The sequence below is a fragment of the Lagenorhynchus albirostris genome, chromosome 16 (assembly GCF_949774975.1).
Source record: "Lagenorhynchus albirostris chromosome 16, mLagAlb1.1, whole genome shotgun sequence".
Lineage (NCBI taxonomy): Eukaryota > Metazoa > Chordata > Mammalia > Artiodactyla > Delphinidae > Lagenorhynchus > Lagenorhynchus albirostris.
In genome coordinates this window covers 44,917,776-44,943,687 of record NC_083110.1, presented here as the reverse complement: position 1 = coordinate 44,943,687, position 25,912 = coordinate 44,917,776, and the positions used below count along the sequence as shown (strand labels likewise).

The 25,912-nt window shown below is 40.2% G+C and overlaps 2 protein-coding genes across 2 annotated transcripts in view; one reads left to right on the top strand and one right to left on the bottom strand.

The window, feature by feature from the left end:
• The window catches only part of PRKG1 (protein kinase cGMP-dependent 1), a 1,109,707-nt gene that overhangs the window by 582,516 nt on the left and 501,279 nt on the right, over nt 1-25,912 (top strand). The gene's annotated exons all lie outside the window — the stretch shown is intronic.
• On the bottom strand, nt 20,644-24,635 carry CSTF2T (cleavage stimulation factor subunit 2 tau variant). Its single transcript, XM_060126328.1, has one exon. It carries the CDS (start codon nt 24,548-24,550, stop codon nt 22,445-22,447), a length of 2,106 nt encoding a protein of 701 aa, XP_059982311.1. The 5' UTR covers nt 24,551-24,635; the 3' UTR covers nt 20,644-22,444.

The following is a 25,912-nucleotide window of genomic DNA, read 5'->3' as shown; positions in this document are numbered from 1 at the left end:
TAAAGTTTATTAATCACATTATTTAAAGTTTTATATCCTTATAAATATTTTTGTTTCTTGATTCTTTCAGTTTTTGAAGAATAATTTTAAAATCTATTGTTTAGAGGTAGTTCTGTGCATAATTGTTTTGATTTTTGCTTTACTTATTTTAAGGCTATATTATTTGATACGAACAAATTTAGTATTACTATATCTTATTTATTAATTGTCCCTTTTATCATTATGAAGTCACTGTTCATCCCTTTTATTCCTTTTTTCTTTTCAAGTCCATGTTTTGATATTGACAAATCTATGTATATGATTATTATTTGCTTGGCATATACTTTACCTTACTTATTTTCAATGCTAATGCATCTTTGAACTGTAGGTATATCACTTGAAAGATCGTATGGTATATTATTAAATTCACTATGACCATCTGTCTTCTAACTGGTATGTTTGATCCATTTATACTTACTGTGATTACCAGTGTATTTAGAAGTATTTCTACAGTATTATTTTCAACTTTATATTGGCCCTGCTTTTTCTCTAGTTATGTTCATTTCATACCTATTTTTATTGTTAATATTCCATTATTTCTTTCAACTGTTTCATCCCTTATAACTCTATTACTATTTTTTAAATAATTAATATTAAAAATGTAACATGCATTTTAAAATCAACAAAAGTTCAGCAATCAATATTTCTACCCTACTCCTGAATAATACTGAACAGTTTAAACTCTGATAATGTCCATCAATTTTTGTTCTATCTTATTTTTTTACCCTCAAGTTAGTGCTATTTCTGTTGTTCTACACCATTAGATTCCCTACATATTCACCTGTTTATTTGTTCACCATTCTATCTTGTACCTCAGAGATTTTTTATAGGATAATTTACCTTCTTCCTGAAGCGGATTTTTAGAAGTTGAATTTGTGGGAGTCTGTTCATGCTATATTGTGCTTTATAATCTACAAATGCATTTATTTTGTTTTTATTCTTAAATAAAGAAGCCAGGTACACAATTCTAGGTCAGTTGCCCATTTCATTTAGCACATGAAGATGACGCTGGCATCCAGCTCTATAGTTACTGTTAGGATGGCAGTCTAATTGCAGTTATTTTGTAGGTGGTTGTATTAGATTCATAGAGCTGCCAGAGCAAATTATCACAAATTGGGTGGCTTAAAATAACAGAAATATATTCTCTCACAGTTCTGGAGTCTAGAAGTCCAAGGTCGAGGTATTGGCAGGGCCATGTTCCCTCTGAAGTCTCTAGGAGAGGACCTATTCCATGCCTCTCTCCTAGTTTCTCGTAGTTGCCAGCAATCCTTGGCATTCCTTGACTTGTAAACCCATCGCTCCAGTCTTTGCCTCCACAGTCTCATGGCCATCTGCCCTTTTTATATTTCTGTTTCTTTCTCTTCTCATTTATAAGGACATCAGTAAAATTGAATTTAGGGCCTACCCTACTCTAGTATGATACCATCTTAAATAATTGTGGCTGCAAAGATCCTATTTCCAAAACAAGGTCACATTCTGACGTTCCAGTAAGGACATGAATAGTGGGGGGTGGGGGGAGGGAATATTTAACCTAGTATACTGTTGTAACTTTTTCCTTGTGGCTACTTTAAAACTGTCTGTTTTCTTGGATTCTCACTAAGATATATATTTTTATGTGTGGATTTCCTTATATTGATCCCATATGAAAAATTTTTATTCCTGTCTTACCAGTTCTGGAAATTCTTAGCCTTTAGCAATTAGAGTAAGTTCTCTCTTTAGTCTCTCAGTGCTCTCTTCTTGGAACACTAGTTGAATGTATTTTAGACCTTCTCACTCTAATCTTACATGTAAGTCTCCTAAGTTCTCTCTCATATTTAAACTGCTTTTTAAACCATCCATTCAGTTTATCATTTTAATTATTGTAGTTTTTATTTCTAGAATTTTTTGATATTTCTTCAAATCTCTTTGGCAGTTTTGTATATTTTATATTTTTTATATATTTTCACCAGGCTTTGAGTTACTTCTTTTATTTCTGTAAACATTATAAACATTGTTATTTTAAAATCTGTGTCTTATATGTTCAATAGCTGAAGTCCTTGGTATCTAATTATTATTTGATTTTCTGACTCTCCTTCACGAGAGATCACATTTGGCTGAGCTTAATCTGTGAAATCACAGTTGACCTAGATTTTACATGCCTTTCTGAAGAGAGAATTTGTTTGTATAACCCAGTCCACTACTTACCTGAGGTATCTTGCCTCAAGGTTTTCTGCATCACACAGGTAGTAAACATTAAAACAGCTGACCAATTAGAGGACAGTGCTTAGTTACAGTTTCTTAAGAAGGTTTTCTCTTCCTTCTTAAATTTATGTTTTTTATTTTTTTGTTTTTGGCTGCATTGGGTCTTCATTGCTTGCAAGCGGGCTTTCTCTAGTTGCAGCGAGTTGCGGCTACTCTTCACTGCAGTGCACAGGCTTCTCATTGCTGTGGCTTCTCGTTGTGGAGCATGGGCTCTCGGCGTGCGGGCTTCAGTAGTTGCAGCACATGGGCTCAGTAGTTGCGGCTCGCAGGCTCTAGAGTGCTTGGGCTTCAGTAGTTGTGGCATGTGGGCTCAGTAGTTGTGGCTCGTGGGCTCTAGAGTGCAGGCTCAGTAGTTGTGGCACACGGGCTTAGCTGCTCCGCGGCATGTGGGATCTTCCTGGCCCAGGGCTCAAACCCGTGTCGCCTGCGTTGGCAGGCGGATTCTCAACCACTGCGTCACCAGGGAAACCCTCTCAACTTTCTTTATTCCATATCCTGAGTCAAGACCTAATCAGTCAGTTACTTTGTTGACCCCCTTCACAGGCTGGTGGATTATTCTACCTCATCTTTACACTGAGGTATAACCTTTTTAGTAGGTACAGGATTTATGCAAGAATCTCATTTGCACCTTCCACGTAGCACAGACCCAAGGCTTTGTCTCTCATCACCATGGTGCCATTGCAACCCAAGACTTGTATTGGTTCTTGTATTACAGAAAACACCCAGAGCAACCCAAGACCATTTCACGTTTACCACTCTGTATTCATTCCTTTGTTTAATAAACATGTGTTGAGGACTTGCCTGATGCCAGGCCCTAAACAGGACTCTGTACTCCACCCAGCTCACATCTTGTTGGAATATCAACAAATTAAAAACTAAACATATAAGGTGGTAAAATGTGCTATTAAAATAAATAAATAAAGTGAAGAAGATAATAATAATTTTTATAAAGAGTGGTCAGAAAAGGCCAGTATCATAAGATGACCTTTGGTCATCAGTCAGTGAAAATGAGGGAATTCTTAGGTGGATATCTGGTTGAATAGATACTAGTGCTAATTCCTGAGATGGGAGCTATTTAAAGGACAAAGAGGAAATTGGTTGGCGATAAAGTCAGAAAGATGGGTATGGTGGTTGTGGTGCTGAGGTGTTTCAGGAAGGGCAAGATTGGGAAGGATGACCACTATTAAGTCTTTTTATTTTACACTGAATGATATTGGAAGCTACTGGTGTGTTTAAATCTAAGGAATAATGTGATATGACTTACAGTTCTGTTTTTGACCTCTTTTGATTTCTTTTCTCATCTTGTGATCTCACTCTGTTTTTGAAGGATTTAAAAGAAAAAAATGCATGTGTGAATGTAGGGTTTTCCAGTATATATGGTCCATTAGCAGTAGAAATCCGCATTATTTATCCAATCGCAAATCACTTTCATCTGTATTATCATGATCAAAATTTGAAAATAGATGTTTTCAACACTACCAATTGATTTTAATATGTTTTGGGCCATAAGCAACTAGTTATAGCATCCCTATAGTATGCTGATTTTTATGACTTGGACTATGCTGTTGACCTTTTGTTGCTTTAAGTGTTGACTAGAATATAGACGTACATCAGAGAATACCAGGAGATTATGTTCTTTTCTTTTTAAATTCAATTTGTAATGTCATTTGTTCCCTTAAATAATGCAATACTAGAATTTAAATAGTCTTTCTTAAAAGGGAGCTGGAAGTTTTGGACAGATGTTTGGCATCTGATTGAGGATCCATCAGGATGTATAAGTCAGTATACCTACCTCTTTTAAATTTGAAGATTTGATGATACCTTCTGAGAAATGTGGCAGTTTCTCCTGCCTTTAATTCCACTGCCTGGTGAATGACAAGCAGTCTTTTGAATAAGGAATAAGTTTACATCTCAACACTTCTAAGCTGCATAATCTTCTTGAAGACATTTTAAAAGATGATTAGGATCCAAATGTTTGTTGAAATTTAACTAAATGTACTACTACCAATATAAATAATTAAATTGAAGAGACAGTGTGGATGAACCAGTTACATTCTAGCTTAGCTAAAATCTGATTAACCGGTTGGGCAATAGTAATTCTGTCAAAACTGGCTTCTCTACTTGGAGGCTAGCAAGTTTCTTTTGCATATTGATCCTAAGATATATCCTAGGATATAAATAGTAATATGTGAATTTAAAAGGTGGCAGGGAGATCTTAGACTTGAAGAAGAAGGATATTTAATCCAGAGTTGACACTAGTTTATTTCAGGTTTATATGAGTGAAGCAAATGTTTCAGTGTCTTAAAATGAAGAGACTAGTATATTTCTGCTTTATGAGAGGAAGACAGAGTAGTTTTCAGTGAGGAAAAGTTTTTACAAGAAATTTTTCAGGTCACTTTATAGCTGTAAGCCTTCAGACATAGTTGGGACATCAATCTTACTATTAGATAGCCTGTGAATCATACCACTGCCCCAGTAATCATAAAAGGGGTTTAAAAGGTCACTGTTCTATTAAGTCCACTGTGTTCTAAACTATTTGGGAGATGACCAAAAGACACTTATGAGTTGGTACACTACGGTATGTATACGGGCAGAGCAGGAATAAGTAAAATGAGTTATGGAGTCATGTCTTGCTGACCTTGTTGAGAAAGACTAATTCCTACAAATAACAAATAAAGTAAAATTGCAGTTTTGCTCAGGTCAAGATGTAATCCATCAAGGGAAAGATTCAAACACTGTCAGGTCCAAAAAATAAGAAAAAGTTATCTTCCAGTGTATCTGAACGACTGGGCTGTCCCTCTGTGTGCCACAGCCTCCAGGCGAGGACATGACAACAACTTACTCAGAAGTATAAAGTTGAGATCAAAGGATAACCAGCGTGCTGATGCCAGTTATTTACCAGATCCTGTTAGGGAATCGGGTCCCCCTGCTCGCTGCTTACAAAATCAATACTCACAAATGTTGGTAGAAAGGAAAGGTGGCTTTAATCAGAATGCCAGCAATCTGGGGAGTTAGTGGACTCAGCGTACCCCAGAAACCACCTCTGAAGATTCTGCTTGGCTATGAAAGTTTTTAAAGAGAAACATGGAGGTGATCTCAGTTAATCATTGAGGTAGGGGGTCAGAGTCCTCCCCCACTGTGTGCAGACTTGTGTGCAGGCTTGTCGACTTCGTGTGATTTTTCTTTAGATGCTATCTTGTTCTCACAGTTTATTCGCGAGATAATTGAAGAGGTCGCTAGGGAAGAGATCTGGTCATCTGTTAGTGACTTCTTTATTTCTACTTCTTTGATCTACGGAAAGAACCAACATGTTAGGCAAAGTATTGTGTGATCAAAAGATGTGACAGTTGCGCTAGGGCCGGAGATGAATAGAGCATGAAGGTGTCTGGTTTAAGGTTAGTGACGAGACAAAACGGGCCTCATGCAGAGAGCTCTTTCCTGCAAAGAGCTTTTTCTTGCCAGAAGCTTCTTACAAATTCCCACATGTCAGAACATCATTCCATTTCCATCGGATCGTGGGCAAAGGTCCGTCTTCTGTGACTTCATGCTGACATAGGGCGCCGTATTCTTAGAGTGGAAGATGTCTACATGAGTCCGTAGCATCTCTCTGCTGACAGTTGTACTTGCCCATTTACATATATGGGCAGAACAAGCTACAATTATTTTCATGCCCACAAAGATATAGATTATTATGAGCAGTAGCGTTCATTCCATTCTCTTAAGGCCTAGCCATAGATTCAGTATTGCTCAAGATGGAGCCGTTTATGTCATGGGGGCAGTCTGGTCATCATGCAGTTAGCTTTTTCCTTCTGGTGACAGTTACCATAGCTATAAAACAACTCAGGACTGTGCATCAGATGTTGGGTCTGTGAGTCTATTGTCCTAATCGTTAGCTGCTTGAGCCTGCTCTTTTGGGACTCAGGGAGGCCTGGGGGGCCTGGGAGACCAGCTTTTCTATCAACTAGAGGCAGGGAGTATGGAGGGGCCTTTGGACTTGGGATGGGGGATGGGGGACGGGTGCACACAGGGTTCAACTCAGTTCCAATCGAAGTCAGAGTTTTTCTGGTCTGCTCCTCTATTGCTTTAGCCCTCACCTTCTGTTTCCTCTGTACATATGTTTAAAGTTTGCTAATTTGGATTGTGAGAAGAGAAACTGAGGCATATGAAAATTTTTTAAAGTTTAATTGAGCAAAAGTCAACTCAGATAGGGCAGCATCCCATTGAACAGAGCTGTATAAAATAAAAGACTTTTATAGTCAGAAGGGAACTTATACGAAGAAAAAAAAAAGAAGTTGGTTATTGCAAGGTTGCTCTCCTTTAGGGGACGGCAGGTAAGGATGGCAGATTACCTTACTTGATTCCTGCTTGGCTGGTTTCCATTGCTGGGAGAGCTGAAACTCTATGTCTCAGTTTGGTGACGTGGTTTAACATAAATTAATGCACTTTGGGCCTGTTGTTTTTAACAGGATACATTTAAAATTTTTAAAGTTGCTTTTCCTGATGACCCATTAACTTTGAGATTTTGAGATTCTATAGTTCTTTGACCGGTTTTCCAGAGAAATCCATTTCCTTCTGGTAACTGTGCGAGCCAGTAAACTGCAGTTACCTTTTTTGCCTTCTCTGAAACCTTTCCAGTTAATCCTTGTTTGGCTCCAGTCATTTCAGCATCACTTCATCATTTCAGAAAGCATCATGGACCTTATGATATGAGAGAATGTGGGATCAGATGGTCAAGGCATGCATGGGCCAGTCGAGTAGCAACTGGGCACACATGGCTATTTGAATTTATATTTAAATTAATTAAAATTGTGTTAAAGAAAAACTTAATTTCCACGGCCGCACTAGCCACGTTTCCAGTCGCACTAGCCACGTTTCAAGTGCTAAGTAGCCTAGTGGCTAGTGGATACCATAATCATCATAGAGGAACATTTCCATCGTTGCAGAAAGCTCTGTTGGAAAGCACTGGTCCAGACCAAAGAAACCAAACAACCCTGCATCTAAAATTTAAGAGCACTGTAGAGCCTCATTTAAGCCATTACATGTTACTCAAAGTCGCAAAAAGTTACTAACGATCTAAAAGAAAAGAAAAATCTACTTCAATTCAACATTTTCCCTCTACTGTTTACCTAAGCAGAGAATGGTCAAAAAGCAGGCAAGAGAAGCGAAGGTGAGGAAACTCTCAACGGGACTCTTTCATTCTGAAGAGGATTCTAATGCCATTTCCCTTTATAAAGGTGTCATCTGCCAAAACAGAATTTGATGAATTTATAATTTTAAGTACCCAATTTTTTTTCCCCTGCCTAAATAACACTGTTGTGCTGTTTCCCGTGGTCACAAATGCGTCAGGAAGCACTGGCTGGGCTTCCCTGGTGGCGCAGTGGTTGAGAGGCCGCCTGCCGATGCAGGGGACACGGGTTCGTGCCCCGGTCCGGGAGGATCCCACATGCCGCGGAGCGGCTGGGCCCGTGAGCCATGGCCGCTGAGCCTGCGCGTCCGGAGCCCGTGCTCCGCAACGGGAGAGGCCACAGCAGTGAGAGGCCCGCGTACCGCAAAAAAAAAAAAAAAAAAAAAGGCAGAATAGAGAGGGAGCGGTGGTGAGGAAGTAAAGTAAAAGGGCCATCAGTCTTGCAAAACATCTGGAATGACCAGTCTCGGCGAGAGGATGTGTAGTTTCTTTTCCCTTGCAGCCATTCACAGGTGGGCAGGGTTCCCTGAGGCAGGCCATTGTATATGACTATAATAACAAAAGCAACAAAACGCAACAGTTAAAGTCAAAGGAACAGGTCCAACGTGGAGTCCGATTTAGCTCTTCCCTGTTACACACGTATCCACCCTACTGTCATACATATCTGGGTTGCTGGATTGTTACGAACATTCTTGTACATTTATTTGATGCACATTTGCCAGTATTCCTGTTGGTTAAAACCCTCAGTGCATTTTTTGGATTTTAAAATGGAACAGCTCCGGGACAGAATGTACGATTCTGCTGTCCCTTCTTTATAAATGCAGTGTGTAAAGGTTTGGGTTTTCTTTTTTTTTTTTAAGAAAGGTATAGTGGGTATTTAGGAACATCTGGTCTGGACTGGAGCAAGTCTGCCACAACAGAACTGTGAGAATTTTGCACCTTAATAAATACTTTCACCAGTGATGCTGAGGAAGCAGCATAGACTCATACGGCAGTAACTGTACTTCTCTCTGCTGCCAGTAGTCCACACCCTGGCTTTCGTTAGACTCAGTTGCCACAGTGTCCAAAGATAATGCCAGTCACTGGGGCAGATCCCAGATCCCACAAATCATCTATTTGTGCTCAGAGAGGCGCTAGCTTTGGGGGATAGCCTGGAAAGATAACCTCAATATCCGTGTGCCTGTTCAATGCATCTTTATTAAAGCCCTGAGTTGCCAAATGGAAGGAGAGGAAATTGGGCAGAATCCTAGGTGAGAAAGGGACACAGAAGATCCCATATTTCTGTTTCATGGTCAACCTCTCTGATAAGATTTTTTTTTTTTTTTTCAAATCTTGAAGCATCGGACCTGGACTACGTAGGTTTTGTTCTTCCCCGTCAGATGAGTAAAGGAGAAAAAGGAGAGGATTAAAGATCAGGGAGAGGTCTTGTGTTCTCACTGTTAGCACGTTTAGTCATAACAGTTTGATAAGACATTAATTAGAAAATGAAGAGCTGAGTGGATTCAGGGAGAAAGAGGTCTTGCTTTCTCAGCATGATCTCAAAGCTTAGCTTAAAAACAATCATTAACAAATGTAAAGGGCAAAACCTATGCAGCTAGCTTCACAAAGCTATCTACATTCTGAGGCTCCCTGCAAGCATCCCGCAAGGGAAGCCATTGATAGGGAGGGTCTGGGAAGCTTCTGACCAAAGCAAGTAGTTTATGTGCAAATTTTACCTTCTGTGTGAGGGAACAGAATACAGTTGGACAGGATGAATTGGGAGATTGGGATTGACATATATACACTAATATGTATAAAACAGATAACTAAGAAGAACCTGCTGTATAAAAATAAAATTAAATTTAAAAAAAATTAAAAAAAAGAATACATTTGGACATTCACATATTTGGAATGTCCAAACATGGCTGGGATTAGGATTTTTTTAAATAAAAATCTTTAGCACAGATCACTACCACCACCATCACCACTGTTGGGCTTGCACCCCGCAGGCCTACGAGGCCTGTGCTTGCCCAGCTTCAAGACGAAAGAAAGAGCCTGGAGTCAGCGACAGAGACATCAGTAGTTTAACAGAGCGGGGAGCTTACACGTCTGAAGCAAGGTCCTGGAGCAACACCCCACTGTGTGCAGCTGTTAGCGGGCAGGACATGGTGGCAGTCTTCACTCCCTGGGAGAAGAGGAGGTTACCAGTTATAGGGGAATTGGCGGCAGATGGGCTCATTAGTTACCAGGGAAACCAGCAGAGGGGCACACCCCTCAACGCCCCTTTGTTAAGAACAATCACCAGCTGGGACCTGGGGCAAGTACATAGGAAGGGCAGTCCTTTGTTTAGGGTGTAGGTGAAGCAGGCACTGGTAAGGCAGGAGATATACAGAGAGCAAGAGAACAGCCGTCTTGAGTGGCCTACCCATACAAACACCACCCTAGATCTACTTGAATCTGAATCTTTAGGAATGGGAACCCGGAATTGTGTTTTTCAGAAACTTCCAGGAGATTCTGATATGCGTCTGGTGTGAGAATCACTCCTCTAGATAGAGCCTGATTGTGCATGGCTTATCTTCACCTCAAGTGATAAGGGGTTAGTTATTTAGATTGCATTGTTTTATAGGAAGAGGTGACTTTGCATAAGAAAAGAGGGGACTTTGCACAAGTAGCAACAGGGGCCTCAGCGTGAGCATCAGTCATTGCCTTTGGGATGTAATGTACTCATATCAACTCCTGGGGCTACTGTGGTGAATTACTGATCTCCTAATTCTTCTGCATGAATTTTATGATGCATTCATTTATTGATATTTATGAATATTAATATTTATTGAACACATGGTACCATGCCAGGTATTACTCTAGTTATTGAGAATCCAGTGGTGAAGATAAGGTTTCTGACATTTAGATCTTATTTGTTTTTTATTCCTGCAAGTGTCTTTCTTCTCTTATTGCTATATATCTGCTGAAATATTATATAAAATCTATATTGTTAAGTCAATTACTACACTTTACATGCAGTTCCAAGCCAGTAGTCTCTGCAAAAGGACTTATTTTTCAAGCATAGTGCCTAAGAAGCAACCTATTCATTTACTCTCTTTTTCTTAATGGCTTTTGGCTGGGTTCTTGATGGCTAACGTTGCTAAATGTCTCACTCTCGTAAAAACAAAGCCATTTTTAAAAAAAAAAAAATCCCATAAAGAGCTTGCTGGCAGGTTACTTCCAGCCACCAAAGTATTTTCCACCTGGATTCCTTTGATTTGTTTCATGATTGATCTCTTTCAGAGAGACCTTTCTCAAATGTCAGTCTGAACTTTTCATTTTCCTTCCTAAAATCCTTGAGTTTCACCCTACACCTTTTAGCACAAAGATCAAACTCTTTACCTTATCTCTGATTCACTGGGGATCTAGACCCTGCCTTATCTCATGCTACTCCTCACATTTTCCTCCTCACTGAAACAAGCTGTATAGTCCTCTGATAGCACCAGCCTAGTTCATTGCAGCACCTTGGCTCAGACAAGTCCTCTGCCCAGAATGGTTCCTCACTAACCCCTGTCAGTCTTCAAAACTCAGTTCTGCTGCAAGAAAACTCCCCTGACTGCTTTCAGATTCTTCTAATTGTGCTGCTATCGTATTGCAGTGCTATAGTGCCCTGTACTGCCCTCTATTTTGGGGGCTCTCCGCTCTAGACTAAACTCCCTCAGGGCAAAGTATATGCTCAGAGTACCTGGGACGAAATAGATGCTGAATAAATGTAAGATCAGTGGGATCAGTGTTCTTTTCTATTGTGTTGATTCCTCATTGCCTGACACATGGGGAGCGTTAGATAAATACTCCCTGAAAGAATAAGTGAATACAATGAACTATGTCTACTTTTACTTCTTGTCTTCTGAATACTACATGTTGTGTGAGAATCTATGGCACAAGAGGTGGTGTATTTATTGATCTAAGTGCATGGGCACTAATTATTGACTAGCAGTTTTAATGATGCTGTTAACACTGCAGATTCGTAGTGGAAATACCCAGTCAGGTGATCTATCTGTGATTTTTGAACCATTACCCAGAATGATATCTAGCCATAAAGTAACTCACGTCCTCTAAGTTTGTGCTACCCAGTATGCTAGCTGTTAGCCACATGTGGAAACTAATCAATTAATTAATTAAATTTGAATAATTTCAAATTCGCTTTCTCAGTCTCATTAAACACAATTTAAGTTTTCAGTAGCCACATGTAGCTAGTGGCTGCCGTATTGCAAGCATTGATGTAGAATATTAGATTTAATGATATAGTAACAAGTTCATAAACTGGAAATGTACCCATTTTGCTCTTGCTTTTTTTAAGTAAAAGTTTGAGAAGAAATATGGTAGTCATAAGTAAATACGCTTCAAAACATGATGAATACTTTGACATAAATTTGCTTATTGAAACCAAAATGTATTTGCTAAATTAATGCCAAGTGAACGTTAAAGAAGAGGATACTCATTAAGGGTTCCTAAATATAAGTCGCGTGCCACTAAAAAAAAGATCTGTAACTTTGAATTTCAATGTAATTCAGTATTGTGGTAGTTTCCAATTTTTGGCAAAATAAGCATATTTATAGGATTTGTATACGTTAACACTCTTAAGCTGGCCGTATTTTGTAAAAGCTTTTTCCAATACATGTCTATAATTCTGTAGGATCATTTTCTTAAGTCAGGCTGAGGAACACTTGATATGTATAAAGCACAGAATACTAAATGGGGATTGATTAAATCATAATATTTTGGTGCATTTATGCTGAAAGCTTTAAATGATAGTATAGCATAATGTGTATCATCTTTGAAAGCATGAAGAAAGGGCTGAGCTTTACAAAACAAACAGTTAAGATACATGTACCCTAAATATAACACTATAGTGAAAATATTTTCTCAAACTTTTTTTGTTGCATTGTTAAAGTTTGCTTTAGATTAAGAGGAACACATTTTCTAAAATCTTTCCTGTATTGTACTGGATAAAATTATAGGAAATAGAAATATATAAGCCATAAAAGCTCACACGAGATAAAACCGTGATTCCATTTCTATTGGTTTGTCTAAAACAAGATTTCAGGAGCTTGAAACCTCTTGGGTCAAACAGAGTCAGCTGTTAGAAGGTTTTTCAACATAAGATTGCCTTCACCTTTGTAAAGTTGTATAAGATTTCTTCTTGTACAAAATATGGCTTTACTATATAAGGAAATACAAAGAATGTGGTAAGGAGAGAGGTGATATTTTTCTTTCCCTCTCCTGATCTTACAGGCTTTTCATCGAAATCACAGATCAGATCACTCTGGTTTAAAATGCCTCCTTCTCTGGCAGTAGACTTTTCTTGGGAGTTCTTTCTTTTTTCTCCTAAAGTGGAGGTCCTCATAGCCGAGCTAATTCCTCCCATGCTCTATTCCTCTCTCTCTCTTTTTTTTTTTCAGGGCGTACAGAGCAATAAACAGAGCTGGGTCATGTTTTCATGTTGCTCTTATGGTTTCTGTGTCCCCAGTTTTATTTTTTTAGGGATAATACCAATATCTAGCACATATCAAGAGTAGGCATGGTGCAAAGTGTGCTACTAAACAGTTCTCTCAACCACGCTAGGAGGTAGTTAGCTCAGTGGACAGAAAGTGAGAAAGAGAAATGGGTCACATAGGTAGTATTGCTGGAGACAGACTTTAAACACAGGGAGAGACCATGCTCTCTGTTACAGTACTGCATTGCCTCCCTGGAAAAACACCCTCTGTTCCCTTCAGAGTCAACTAATGTCTTCACCTTGGAGGAGAGGACAAAGTTTTCCTCAGCCCTCTTAGGGTCCCTAGCTGGGTCTGAAAATTAAACTGACCAAGATTAACAGGAGAAAAAAATAACCGAATTGATTTTAATACACGTTTTACGTAACACAGGACTCTTCATAAGGAAATGAAGACCCAAAGAAACAGACCTGAGTAGTTTGATGAAGAGTGGACAGTCCTGTAGAAATATGATGGGCCAGAAGGGTATGAGTCAAGTGCAAACTGGGGGAAACTTAGCAAGTCCTGTTTGTTCTTCTCAGCATCTCTTTGTCTTCAGAGATAAGGATGCCCCTTTCCTTGGGGTATAGGGAGGCACCTCTCACAGGAGGGTTTTATGGGGAGAAGGAGGAAGGTCAAAGTGACCTTCCTGCTTCTGCCATGTTTTCATACTCCTTCAGCTTAAAGCATTCAGTATGCCAAGGTGACATATTTGGGGCTCACGTGTCCTAAACCCCACCAAGAGATATAAGCCATGATAATTCTAACCTACATTTTCCAAAAGGGTATAGGAACATAACTGAAAACTGTCACTTCTACTACTGTAACTTGACTCCTCCTATTTCAGGTCACTTCTTAAATCACGAAAGAACTAATTTTCTTCCTGATTTAGAAATTGTCGTCTGACGATATGTTACCTACAATAGAAATGCTGAAATCATAAAACATTTTATTTATACATTTTATTTATAGTAAATAGATTACATGGAATAGGCATTTCTCCAAAGAAGATATACAAATAGCTAACAAGCACATCATTAGCCATCAAGGAGATGCAAATCAAAACTACAGGGAGGTTCCACTTCACACACACTCTCATGGCTATAATTAAAATAAATTAACAAGTGTTGACAAAGATGTGGAGAAACTGGAACACTCATTTGTTGCGGGTGAGGATATAAAGCAGTGCAGCCACTTTGGAAAACAGTCTGACAGTTCCTCTAAGCATTAACATAGAGTTATCATATGATGGAGCAATTCTAGGTATATACCCAAGGGAAATTAAACAAATGGGCACACAGTAACTTGCAAATAAATGTTGATAGCAGCACTGTTTTTTTGGAGATAGAAAGCAGATCACTGGTTGCCTAGGGCTGACTGGAGAGATGAGTGAGAGTAAGAAGTGAGGCTAATGAGTTCAAGATTTCTTTTTGAGGTGATGAATGTGTTCTATATTTAGGTTGTCATAATGGTTGCACAACTCTATGAATATACTAAAAAACATCGCATCGAATGCTTTAAATGGGTAAATTTTATGGTATGTAAACTGTATATTATTAATTTTTTTTAAAAGATGACAGGAAACATAAATCTCAGTATTGTTTAAATGAGATGTTGACTAGAACTCTCCAGAAGATAATCTTTTTTATATATTTCTTGTAAATGATTTACTATAATTCCATATAATATGTTTTCATTCTAGTTTTGTATTTCGTTTTCCCCTCTCTATTCTACCAAAGCCCAGGTTTAGTACTTGATTCTTGGGAGGAAGAAAAAATAAGGACAAAAGATTGATTTTATACATCTTTCACTATTGCCTAAAAATCACTTTTTCTAGACTGTGATTAACTTCGTCACTTAGTAGAAACGATGCCTGACATTCTTCACATTCAGTCCCTAGTGTGAAAGCTGTTCTGTCTCCTCACTACCTCCTTCTTAAAGCAGAATGATGTGATGGGGAAGAGTAGGGCTTGAGAGTTGCACAGACTTAGATTCACTGGTGCTTCAACCTCCTACAAGGTGTGTGACTGAGGGCAAACTAGATAACTTCTCTAAGCATATTTCTTCCTACTGCCTCCAGATTTTAGTCAGCTTGGAGATGATGTTTGTCAAGTGCCTGGCATTAGGTAGCTCTCACTGTTGTGGCCTCTCCCGTTGCGGAGCACAGGCTCCGGACGCGCAGGCTCAGCGACCATGGCTCACGGGCCCAGCCACTCCGCGGCATGTGGGATCTTCCCGGACCGGGGCACGAACTCGTGTCCCCTGCATTGGCAGGCGGACTCTCAACCACTGCGCCACCAGGGAAGCCCGATAGAAGCTTTTTATGTATTAACCATGACTCAACCTTCCAGAAGAGGGCATGGAACTTATGACTGACATCTGTGTTAGTTCTGGAGCCTTTGAAAGGCCCTTGCTACCACCTTCCTCCCTCAAAAACAAATATCTCCCCTACTCCAGTCTTGTGGCTGAAGCCTGAAATTCCACTATTACAGGCTCATGTCATCACTTCAAAATATTTGATCACTGTGTAAATAAAAATGCGTATTAGAGTAAAAATATTTTAAACAATAATATTCCAGGTCTATATCAACTTAAGTGAATTTTTCTTCCTTTTCTTATTAAAACAAATCAAAAAAAGCCTTTAGTGGTATGGCAGGTAAGACCCAAAAGACACACTGAGGGACAGGATGAGCTGGAGAGGGCACTGCTCGCTGGGGGCGGCAGCCACCATCTTTCATGTCAAGTAGGTCTGCATTTCTGGCAGGGCTTCAGTGAAAAAAAAAAAGTTAAACCTCCACTCCCCCACCCCCCAGTTCCTTCTTCTCTTTTTGAAGAGTGAATTTGGGTTGAAACACCATTTTCCAGCCCTGATAATTTGCTCAACTTCATCACAGTGATCACAGGAGATGAGTTTTCACAATCCTGCCTTGGCTGACCCCAGCTGGGTCAGTGGCCAGCTCATCTATCTTCCTTCTCTTTATGAATCATCCTAGACAAAAAGGACAATGGACAAGAGATGCAGAAAAGCCTCTTTTCTCCCCAGGATAATCCAGCTCTAATTCCTCAGGAGGGGCAGCTTTGGGTCATTTTAAACCAAGGTCATTGTTGTTCAAGGCTCAACGAGTTTGCCTAGTTTGCACTTCCCAGCAGAGGCACTAACTAGGGAGGAATTGCTAAAACCTGTTTATCTGAAAACAATGACAACAAAATCCCCACCAACCAAAGATCCTATAAATCATTTCACTTCCAACTCACAAAACATTCTAGTTAAGCAAATTTTGTCTTCCCTCTAGGCAAACCAAGTGCCAGATTACTAGAATACAAGTAGTCTGAACACGTGTGAAAAGGAGAGATTCAGATTCACATGTTCCAAGGCCATCTTCACAGCTTCACAATGATGCTTTGATATCACTTCTTGAAAGGCCTTGATTTGCATTTAAATTGTTGTTTGCTAGAAATGTTTAGAGTTCAGTCAATAAACTCAATGTAAACTTTCCTTTAAGGGGAAAAAACATTATTTGTTTAATTTACAAATGTTGATTTGGTTAATTTGTACCCTTAATTATGATCAGGTTCAAAGACCAAGTTTAAAGGCCCAGATTACAGCATACAGTTTTGATGCCATTTTCAATAACTCTACTGAAAATAAATTAACAGAATAAATGCTGGGCAGTTACTTTTAACTACTTTGGTTATATTGGTCCTTTCTTTTTGGTACATAGGAATATGTAGATGATGTTTGAAAAATATTTAGCAGCAGAATTCTATTGACAGTTTATTCTCACTGAAACATAAGCATGCTGATTTTATGGTTTCAAGATTTCTTCTGTTTGCAGTAGCCAAGATAGAAACGCAACCTAAGTGTCCTTGTATAGATGAATGGATAAAGAAGATGTGGCATATGTATACAGTGGAATATTACTCACCGATAAAAAACCAAATGAAATCTTGCCATTTGTGACAACATGGTTGGACCTAGAGGGTATTATGCTAAATGAAATAAATCAGACAGAGAAAGACAAATACTGTATGATTTCACCAACATGTGGTATCTAAAAAACAAGCACTAAACATTTCAATCAAATCTAATAGCTGTGTTTTTATACAGAGTAAAAGCAGGAGTTGTAAACTCCAAGTATTACAAGGACTGGCAAGTAATTGTGTGAATCAAACCTAGCATAAGATCCAGGGAAAAGCTGGGCTCGTGGACAAATAGGAGGATATATGCTGTACCTAAATGCATTCAAATTCAAAAGTTTTGAGAACCTTGGCTGGTCAAACAAAACATATCTGCAGGCTCAATTGGCCCACAGGCCACAGATTTGGCGTCCCTTGTCCAAAGACATTTAAAGCTTCTACAGGACAAAACTTTGACAAAATTAATGGTGGTGGGATGGGGGGAGATATGTGATTCTAGAGATTTCAATACTGTAATTTCTCTGTTTCTTAAAATAGATGAGGATCTTTTTCTCTGATTGATGACTGATACATGTAAAATGATGAGATCATTTTGGCTAAAGGATTACCTAAAGATAGGAAATATATTCTATTAATAGGCAATGGTTGTGTTTACTCTCTTAGAGCCAGGTTTGTGTCTGGCAATTTTTTTAGTCCTTCTTATTTGTATTGCTGTATTATTTGACATGTGACCAAGGGTGACATTTGGGATATAGAATATGACTTTTTGAAGATTAGGGCACCAATCTAGCCCTGTATAGGCCCTTCCATCACATTAATTCAAATATATGATTTTTAATGTGGCTCATGTTTTGAATGTTATTAAGGTGAACCTTTAAGATGGAACTGGAAAGTGTGTTATTGCAGATGTATTTTTTTCTGTGGAATGTCCGAGGATAAATACATAAGTAGATTCCTAAACAGGTACAAGTTGCTTCAAATCCACTCAGGTAGGAAAGCAATCAAAGGCTGGCGGGTACACTGAAGTGGCCTATAGGCTTTTGCAGTAGAATCACTGAAGAATATTAGTAATGTAATAAGACAGAATTTTGATTAACACAGCTAATTAAATAAACAAAATAATTTGGAGGAAACTTCTGGCTTCATTTCTTGATGCCCAGGAAATTAACCATTCTACCTTTGTGAAAGACAACAAATAAGAAACCAAGCAGATAAGATTTTTTTAAATGACCAAGCTTTGTGACACATATGAGATGGATTTCAAATGTCCGCAGATTTTATACATATTGAATAATACAAAATAGATTACAGTTGAAAATGTTATATATTTTATCCTAACTCCTTGATAATTAGTCACCTACCTTTGGGAACTAAATCAACTCCTAGTTATAAAGAGTTATCATCAGGCAGAACATCTCGGTTCTTTTTTTTTTGGGGGCGGTACGCGGGCCTCTCACTGTTGTGGCCTCTCCCGTTGCGGAGCACAGGCTCCGGACGCGCAGGCTCAGCGACCATGGCTCACGGGCCCAGCCGCTCCGCGGCATGTGGGATCTTCCCGGACCGGGGCACGAACCCGTGTCCCCTGCATCGGCAGGCGGACTCTCAACCACTGCGCCACCAGGGAAGCCCTCAGTTCTTTTTTTAGGTAAATAGTTTGGTATTTTTATGTACAGCATTTAATAAGCACCAGGTTTATTATTTTTGACAGTGCTACCCGAAAGTCACTTTTGATACACTACATGTCCTTTACTGGCATAAGCTTTATATTGTGGTACAAAAATATCTAGAAGAAACATGTCCGTTAACATTTCATGAGAAAGGTAATTTGTAATTTGAATATCTGTGAAGCTGATATTTTCAACCATGGGGGTAAAACTTTTGTTTTAAGGTGACAGAAGCAAATGAAAATATTAAAAGATCTGGGATCTGAAATATACATATACATGTGAAATATATTAGCATATTAGATACCAATATCATGTAATAGTCACACTATCAATAATATTTAACAATAATATTAGTAATTATTAATTAGTTTGAATATATTCATTTCCTTAAAATGAATTAAGTCTTGACTCTAGAGCATTCTTGACAAAAGACTGATGAGAAAAGCAAGCTCCAAGCAGAAATCTATCTGGCGATTAGCCGGCAGTGTAAAGCACTGAGAGGCTGACATATTCTTTTGTGAGAAGACTGTGAGATGTAACTGATAATTCAGTTTATCTGCCACAGTAGGTTGTTGCACGTAATTATCCTTAGACCTCATCAGCCCTAAGAGAATGGCCTGACACACCATAGGAAATCAGGTTCTGTGTGCTTAGCTAATGTCCCATCACAGCATGGAAAAGCAAGCAGCTTTGGAAGCTGTGATTATATTAAGGTTCTTCTTTTAAAAAAAAAAAAAAATGCTTTCTACCTTTAGAATTCTGAGGAGTTGAAAAGTCATACACGATCTTACTTTGATTAGCCTACCTTCACCTGAGATTCACATTGGCTTCTATCTTATCAAATGGTCCCAAATCATTAGTCTTGGGATACCACCAACATTAAAATGTATTTTGACATTAATCAGTAATGTAAGAGGGAAAGGGCTATGAGCAGGCACTGATTAAAGCTGATGGTTTATTTCCAAACAATATGCACTGCTCAAGAGGAATAAGCCATAAAGAGGCATTTGCAAATCAGTTTTTCACCCCACTGTCTTCAATTGTTGTTATTCTGAATCAATTTGCTTTCATTTTAGTCTATCCATATTTGGGAAAATGCAGGATGCCAGGATTATAACCAACAATTACGTAGTAAAACACGATTCTGATTGTAGCAGACATGCACTGCTTGTATACATCAGTACTGGAACAGTCAGACCATGCGTGAATTGGAAATGAGGAGAGAACCGATTTTATTCAGTTTATCAGAGTATAGGAGATTGCTTGTATTATCTGTTTCTAATTTATTTTCTAATGCAAATAGTTGTTATAGCTCATTTGTTCTGTGTGGAATTTAAATCCTTTGTAGGGAAATTCATGTGCTCTTAACAGGATTTTTTTTTCCCACTAAAACTCTGATAAAATGTTTTGTCCTTCTCACCTGCAATTTTTGCTATGGAGAATATAGAAATGAGTAAGACAGTCCATATTCAGTCTATTAAAAGTGGGAGTGGGGGGGCAGAGAGTAAAAGTAAAATAGTGCATTGCAATATAACAAGTGCTGTCAGTAATGAAGATACAGTACCTGTAAGGTGTTCCTGGGATACAGAGGCGTTCTCAGTGGGGAATACAAACAAAAGGAAGCCTAACAGCTGACTATCCAAGATGTTGCTACTGATACCTACTATAGAAAAACTGATTGGCATATAAAATATATAGGTATTTCAATTGTGGGACTTTATAGATAATGAATCTTAAAAAAGATATTTCCATTCAGTCCTGTAATTTCTTTAGATTTGCCTTTTTCATTTGAAAGAAAAAGTATTCAGGCCCCATGGAACTCTCAATAGATAACTTTTGAATAACACATTTATTAAAAATAAACATCATGGGGCTTCCCTGGTGGTGCAGTGGTTGAGAGTCCGCCTGCCGATGCAGGGGACACGGTTTCGTGCCCCGGTCCGGCAAGATCCCACATGCCACGGAGCGGCTGGGCCCATGAGCCATGGCTGCTGAGCCTGCGCTTCCGGAGCCTGTGCTCCGCAACAGGAGAGGCCACAACAGTGAGAGGCCCGCGTACCACAAAAAAAATAAAATAAAATGAACATCAGACACTAAATTCAGCCTTCATTGAACATTCTTTTTATTGAGTCTGCATTAAACAATGCAGAGATTTTACTATAACAAAGAGCATAACATTTAATAGTTTTCAGTTAGAGCCTTTCAATGAAAGCTTTGAGATAAAGGAACTACAGTTTCAAAGTAATCAAGCCAACTCTGAATTAGTATTAACCAGAACTACTATACATGTAAAGGAGAGTTATCCCCTCCAATAAGGGGAAGCATATAGAAAACATGGGGAAGTTAACAGTATGAACAATGAAACAGGAGTAAAATAAGTAGCAGGAAACATCGTAGGGAGGTAAACTTTATAAAAAGAGTGAATTATCCATTTAAGATGTAAAAACCTTGCAAAGGGAAAGTAATCCAATTTCTAAGCCTCCGCTCTCTCCTTGTATTAATTTTTTCCTCTGTAATTAGGTATTGGCTTTTCTTCTCCTGAGTAAGATCACCTGGTTATTTAGGTGTTTATACTTGTTATTACTACTTGTTCTGTCACACAAATGTTTGTCTCCACATCCTCAAGGCTTACAGACAAATTAAGTAGTAGCTCTAAAGTTACTGTGGTAAGCCCCACCTTCCTACTGATTTTTAAATATGTCTCATGGGTATGTATATTAGGATTAAATGGCTTTATTACTTGTAAAAGGAAAGTAGTAACCAAATTAGCAGATTTCAGGCTACAAGGATATCTTTACCTACCTGGGCTTCAATTATTCTGGTAAAATGGTGACAGATAAGCAGATTTTGAAATAAGAAAATTAAGAGGCATTTTAAATGTTGCTGAGACTAAGATTTTTAACTCCTGATTCTGGTTGACCAGACAGATCTGTGTAATGGAAGCTAGTTACCAAAAAACTGAGAGCTTTACTGCATGAAACCTTCCATTATTTATGAAAAGTCCAATGCCATGTTTAATTCATGCAGATCAACTGGTCCCTACACAGATTTTGGGGAAGGAAGTGAGAGAATTATTCAGATTTAGGGCTTGAAGACTATTGAGAAATAGGAAGGTACTGAGAGAGAGAGTCTCATCAGAGCAGATTTAAGTAACCTCATTGACCTAGAACTGTCCCAGCAAAATTGTCATGCACAAGGCCAGGCCAAAATATTGCTTGAAAGATGGGATAAATGAAATAACATCACATCAGATGCATTCCTTGATTTTTCAGGTAGCATAGCTTCAGAAAAAAAAACAATTCCAATACCACAAGTTGAGAATTATCTGTTTAGCTCTTAACATTCTGAAGTAATTCCAAAATAGTACAGTACTTAACCTAATTCAGCATTCTGTTGCCCCTGAAATAGGATTCTGTGTTTTAAATGGCTTACCAAAAACTATTATCTTGTAATTTTGAGGTAAACGTCTTTATTTTCTTATACAACCAAACATGTTAAACTATCTTAGTACATTACCATTTTAAGAGGTCATCTTTTAGTCTTTAGGTGCAGTTTTCACATTGTTTTGCTCAGTATTTTAAAAATGTACTTAACACCTTGTAGACCCTTTTAACAATGCTGCGTATCCTTTGTAATCTTATTTGGTATAATATAATCATGTTCAGAGTTATTTTTGTATTATTTACAGTGAATTAAAGTGAAGAGACCCACTTCCCCCCTCCCCCTACCCCACAATTAAAAAAAACTAAGAATACTACAAGAAATGAGATTAGGTTCTGAGAGGAGGGAACTCGTAATCATTCAAGGGTGGGGATACGAAGTCAGCTTACTGCACCCACCCATTCTCTATGCTACAGAAAACCTTTGTGGGACTACTGCCAAGTATTTTCTAAAACCTTTTAAGAAGCTCCAGTAGATTTCTGGATTTGTTCCTTTAAAATCAGGATACTCTGCCTTTGCTCAGGAGGCAGCATGGCAATCTGATCTGCAGTCAGTTGAAGAACCTGCATGATCAAAGCTGCCTTTTCTTGATCCTGTGGGGTTACCTGACTCTGCCCAGGACTAAAACTGCTAGGCTGGCCTCCACCTTGCTTGCCTGCCCCTTGCATGCTTGCTCCCTGCATGCCTGCTCCCTGCATGCCTGTCCCTTGTATACTCGCCCCCTGCATGCCTGCTCCCTGCATGCCTGCCCCCTGCATACCTGCCCCCTGCATGCCTGCTCCTTGCATACCTGCCCCCTGCATGCCTGCTCCCTGCATACCTGCCCCCTGCATGCCTGCCCCCTGCATACCTGCCCCCTGCATGCCTGCTCCCTGCATACCTGCCCCCTGCATGCCTGCTCCCTGCATACCTGCCCCCTGCATGCCTGCTCCCTGCATGCCTGCTCCCTGCATACCTGCCCCCTGCATGCCTGCTCCCTGCATACCTGCCCCCTGCATGCCTGCTCCTTGCATACCTGCCCCCTGCATGCCTGCTCCTTGCATACCTGCCCCCTGCATGCCAGCTCCAGGATTTCCCACCCCTGAAATGCTTGCGACCTGTCTGGGTCCCTGAGGACCACCTGCCCCCATATTAATAGGACCAGCACCCTGAATTCCCCCAGTCATAGGGCCTCTTGAACTGGGGCCAGGGCCCCTCATCTCCATTCCTCTTGCATCCATGCCTCTCGCTTCCATCCCTCTGGCTTCCATTGCACAGGTTTCCATTCCTCTTCTCTCCATTACTCGTGTCTCTAAGACCTCAGTTTCCATGGCTCGAGTCTCCATCCCTCGAGAATCTCTGCTACCTCTACCATCCATAGGTAGACCCCTTTGATCTATCATGGGTCCTCTGGGTTCTCCAATGAGCAGTCTGGGATCTGCTAATGGCCCTCCCCTCATGTCATGTGAGGAAGGGCCCCGGCTGTCATGACCAGACGCATGGTGCATTGGAGGACCCTGATGTGGTGGGCCAAGATAGCCTCTGGGCTCTACTTCTCCAGTGACTGAAAGCAAAGTTCCTCCACGTGGGTCATTTGGAGCATCCCCTAACAGTCCTCGAGGAGGTAAGCCACCAGCAGTCATGGGTCCACGAGACATAGGAGCTCTAGGATCTGATATCTGCACCTGTCCCCGCTCTAAGGGCACCGGACCAACCCCTGGCATTCCAACTTGAGGCTGCATTGCTCCACCAGGAGTTAAGGGGCCAGGGCCAGGGCCAGGGCCAGCAACTGCAGCTGGAATTGGGCCCGGGGCTGGAATTCCACCCTGGATAGGGGTCTGCATCAGAGGAGGGATGTCTTTCACAGGTCTTCTGGCCAAATGCTGAGGCTGAGGGGCTGGAGGATTCTGCTGGTTCAGCAGAACATTAGGTCCTGGGCAAAGGCCAGGGCCAGGGCCAGAAACGGATTGAGATTTGCCTGGGATGAGTGGTGTGACATGTATTTTGCGATGCAGAATTTTCAGAGCAATCTCTGGATCCATGATTCTCATCACTACTTGAGCCTGCAACAGCGCATAAGCCAGCTGTGGGTTTTGAAGTAACATATTTCGAGCTTCCTGGTGACTGTTTTGGACACAGAGCTTCATCTGCTTCATCAGCTCAAACATCTGCTCCGGAGGCAGACTAGCGACTGCTCTGGTAATTGACTCAGGGGCATCTTCTGGATCGATGGGGTCCCCATAGGGTGAGTCAATGATGGGCGCTGCAGGCCCTAGGCTCTTTAACTCCTCCTTGTTCTTTTCACTGGCAGCATTGTCCACCCGAAGCGCTCTCCCGCTGAACTCCCGCCCGTTAAGGTTCCGCATGGCACTAAGCGCGGTCTCCTGGTCTTGGTACTCGCAGAAGCCATAACCCTTAGGTTTTCCCGTCTCTCTATCGTATACCAGCCGGAAACTCACAACGGAACCAACCTCGGAGAAAATGTCCTTCAACTGCTCCTCAGTTGCCTCATACGGAATGTTCCCCACGAACACGGAACGCAGTGATCGATCCATTGCCGGGTCTCTCACCGTCAAACTCGACATGACTCCGGTTGCGCACACACAGCGGACAGCGGATTCTTCCCAGAGTCGTCCTCTGGCGACTCACACTTCCGTCGCGCAACGGAAGCGGCTTTCAAAGTCCGGGCAGAAACTGTACTACTCTGCTTGAATCGTTCCGCTAATCCGCGGCATCTGCAGCTCTACGTTCCACTAACTAGATTAAGGCGTTCTGCCCCTGGTCCTTCACTGAGGCTTATGATTCGTTTCTCATCTCTTATTCTGCAGACATTTCCACGGCGCGCCACCACCCGCGCTAGGAAAAAGCTTGGTGTGGGCTGACCACAGTAAATATGGCCGCGTAGACTTCACCATGGTAACTAGGAGAGGCCGCCTCCCATGACGTCAAGGGCGGTTTTGCTTCCGTTTGCCTGGCGGGAAACGGCTCACTGAAAGATTAAGGGCGCGTGTTCTGCGTTCTGATAAAAGTATTTCCGCACAGCAGTTTCTCCTTATTAGAGTACATTTATGCTATATTTAAAATCACAATGCAGACAGTGAGGGAAAAGTGTAGTCGTTTCAAAGCAGATTTGGGATTTTCTCATTAAAATACAAAAGTAATAGCTCCTTTTTAGAAAAGCATTTTTGGACAATAACTGCCCAAAAATACAAACTGGAGGCGTGTGCTAGCTCCATCCCCGCCCCCATCCTGTTGCTTCAGGCAGCCGCTGTCGATAGGTGTCTGGTCCTTACAAGTTTATCTTTGTGCACGCACTCAGCAGTCGAGCTATTCATAATGATAACTTTTTCTTAATTATATTAACCGATATTAATAATAATAATTAATTGAATTTTAGGGCTACAGCGGATGAGTTAAAAGTATTTAACCATTCTTATACTGTAGGCATTTAGATTGGTTCTGATTATTATAAATTGATGAAATGATTTCACCACCTCTATTATGAAGGAGAAAACAAACTAGTTTCTCTTCTGCTGCTATTTTTGCTGGCAGAAGTTGAAACATGTGGAATGTGGGTCTTTCCCCTATTTAACAGGCGATAGAATTGAAGCTTGGAGAGGGCTAGGTAATTTGCTAAGCAGCCGGTAACCGGCAAAGCCTGAATTCTTACCCAGGTTGGTCCCTCACAGCTCCAGAGCGTCTCTGCCCCGTATTGTAGCTACTAGCAACTTGTAGCCTGTCGAGGACTTGAAAGTTGGCTAGTGTGATTGAGAAATTGAACTTTTAATTTCATTACTTTTATTAATTTTAATATAAAAACTGATATTCACTTAGGCCTTTGGAAAACTTTTTAGTATGTTTGGAACAACGAGTAAGGAATCTACTTTTGCAATGATAAAATTTATTAAATCTAAATAAAAAGTATTTTCAGTTAAAATTTAGCATTC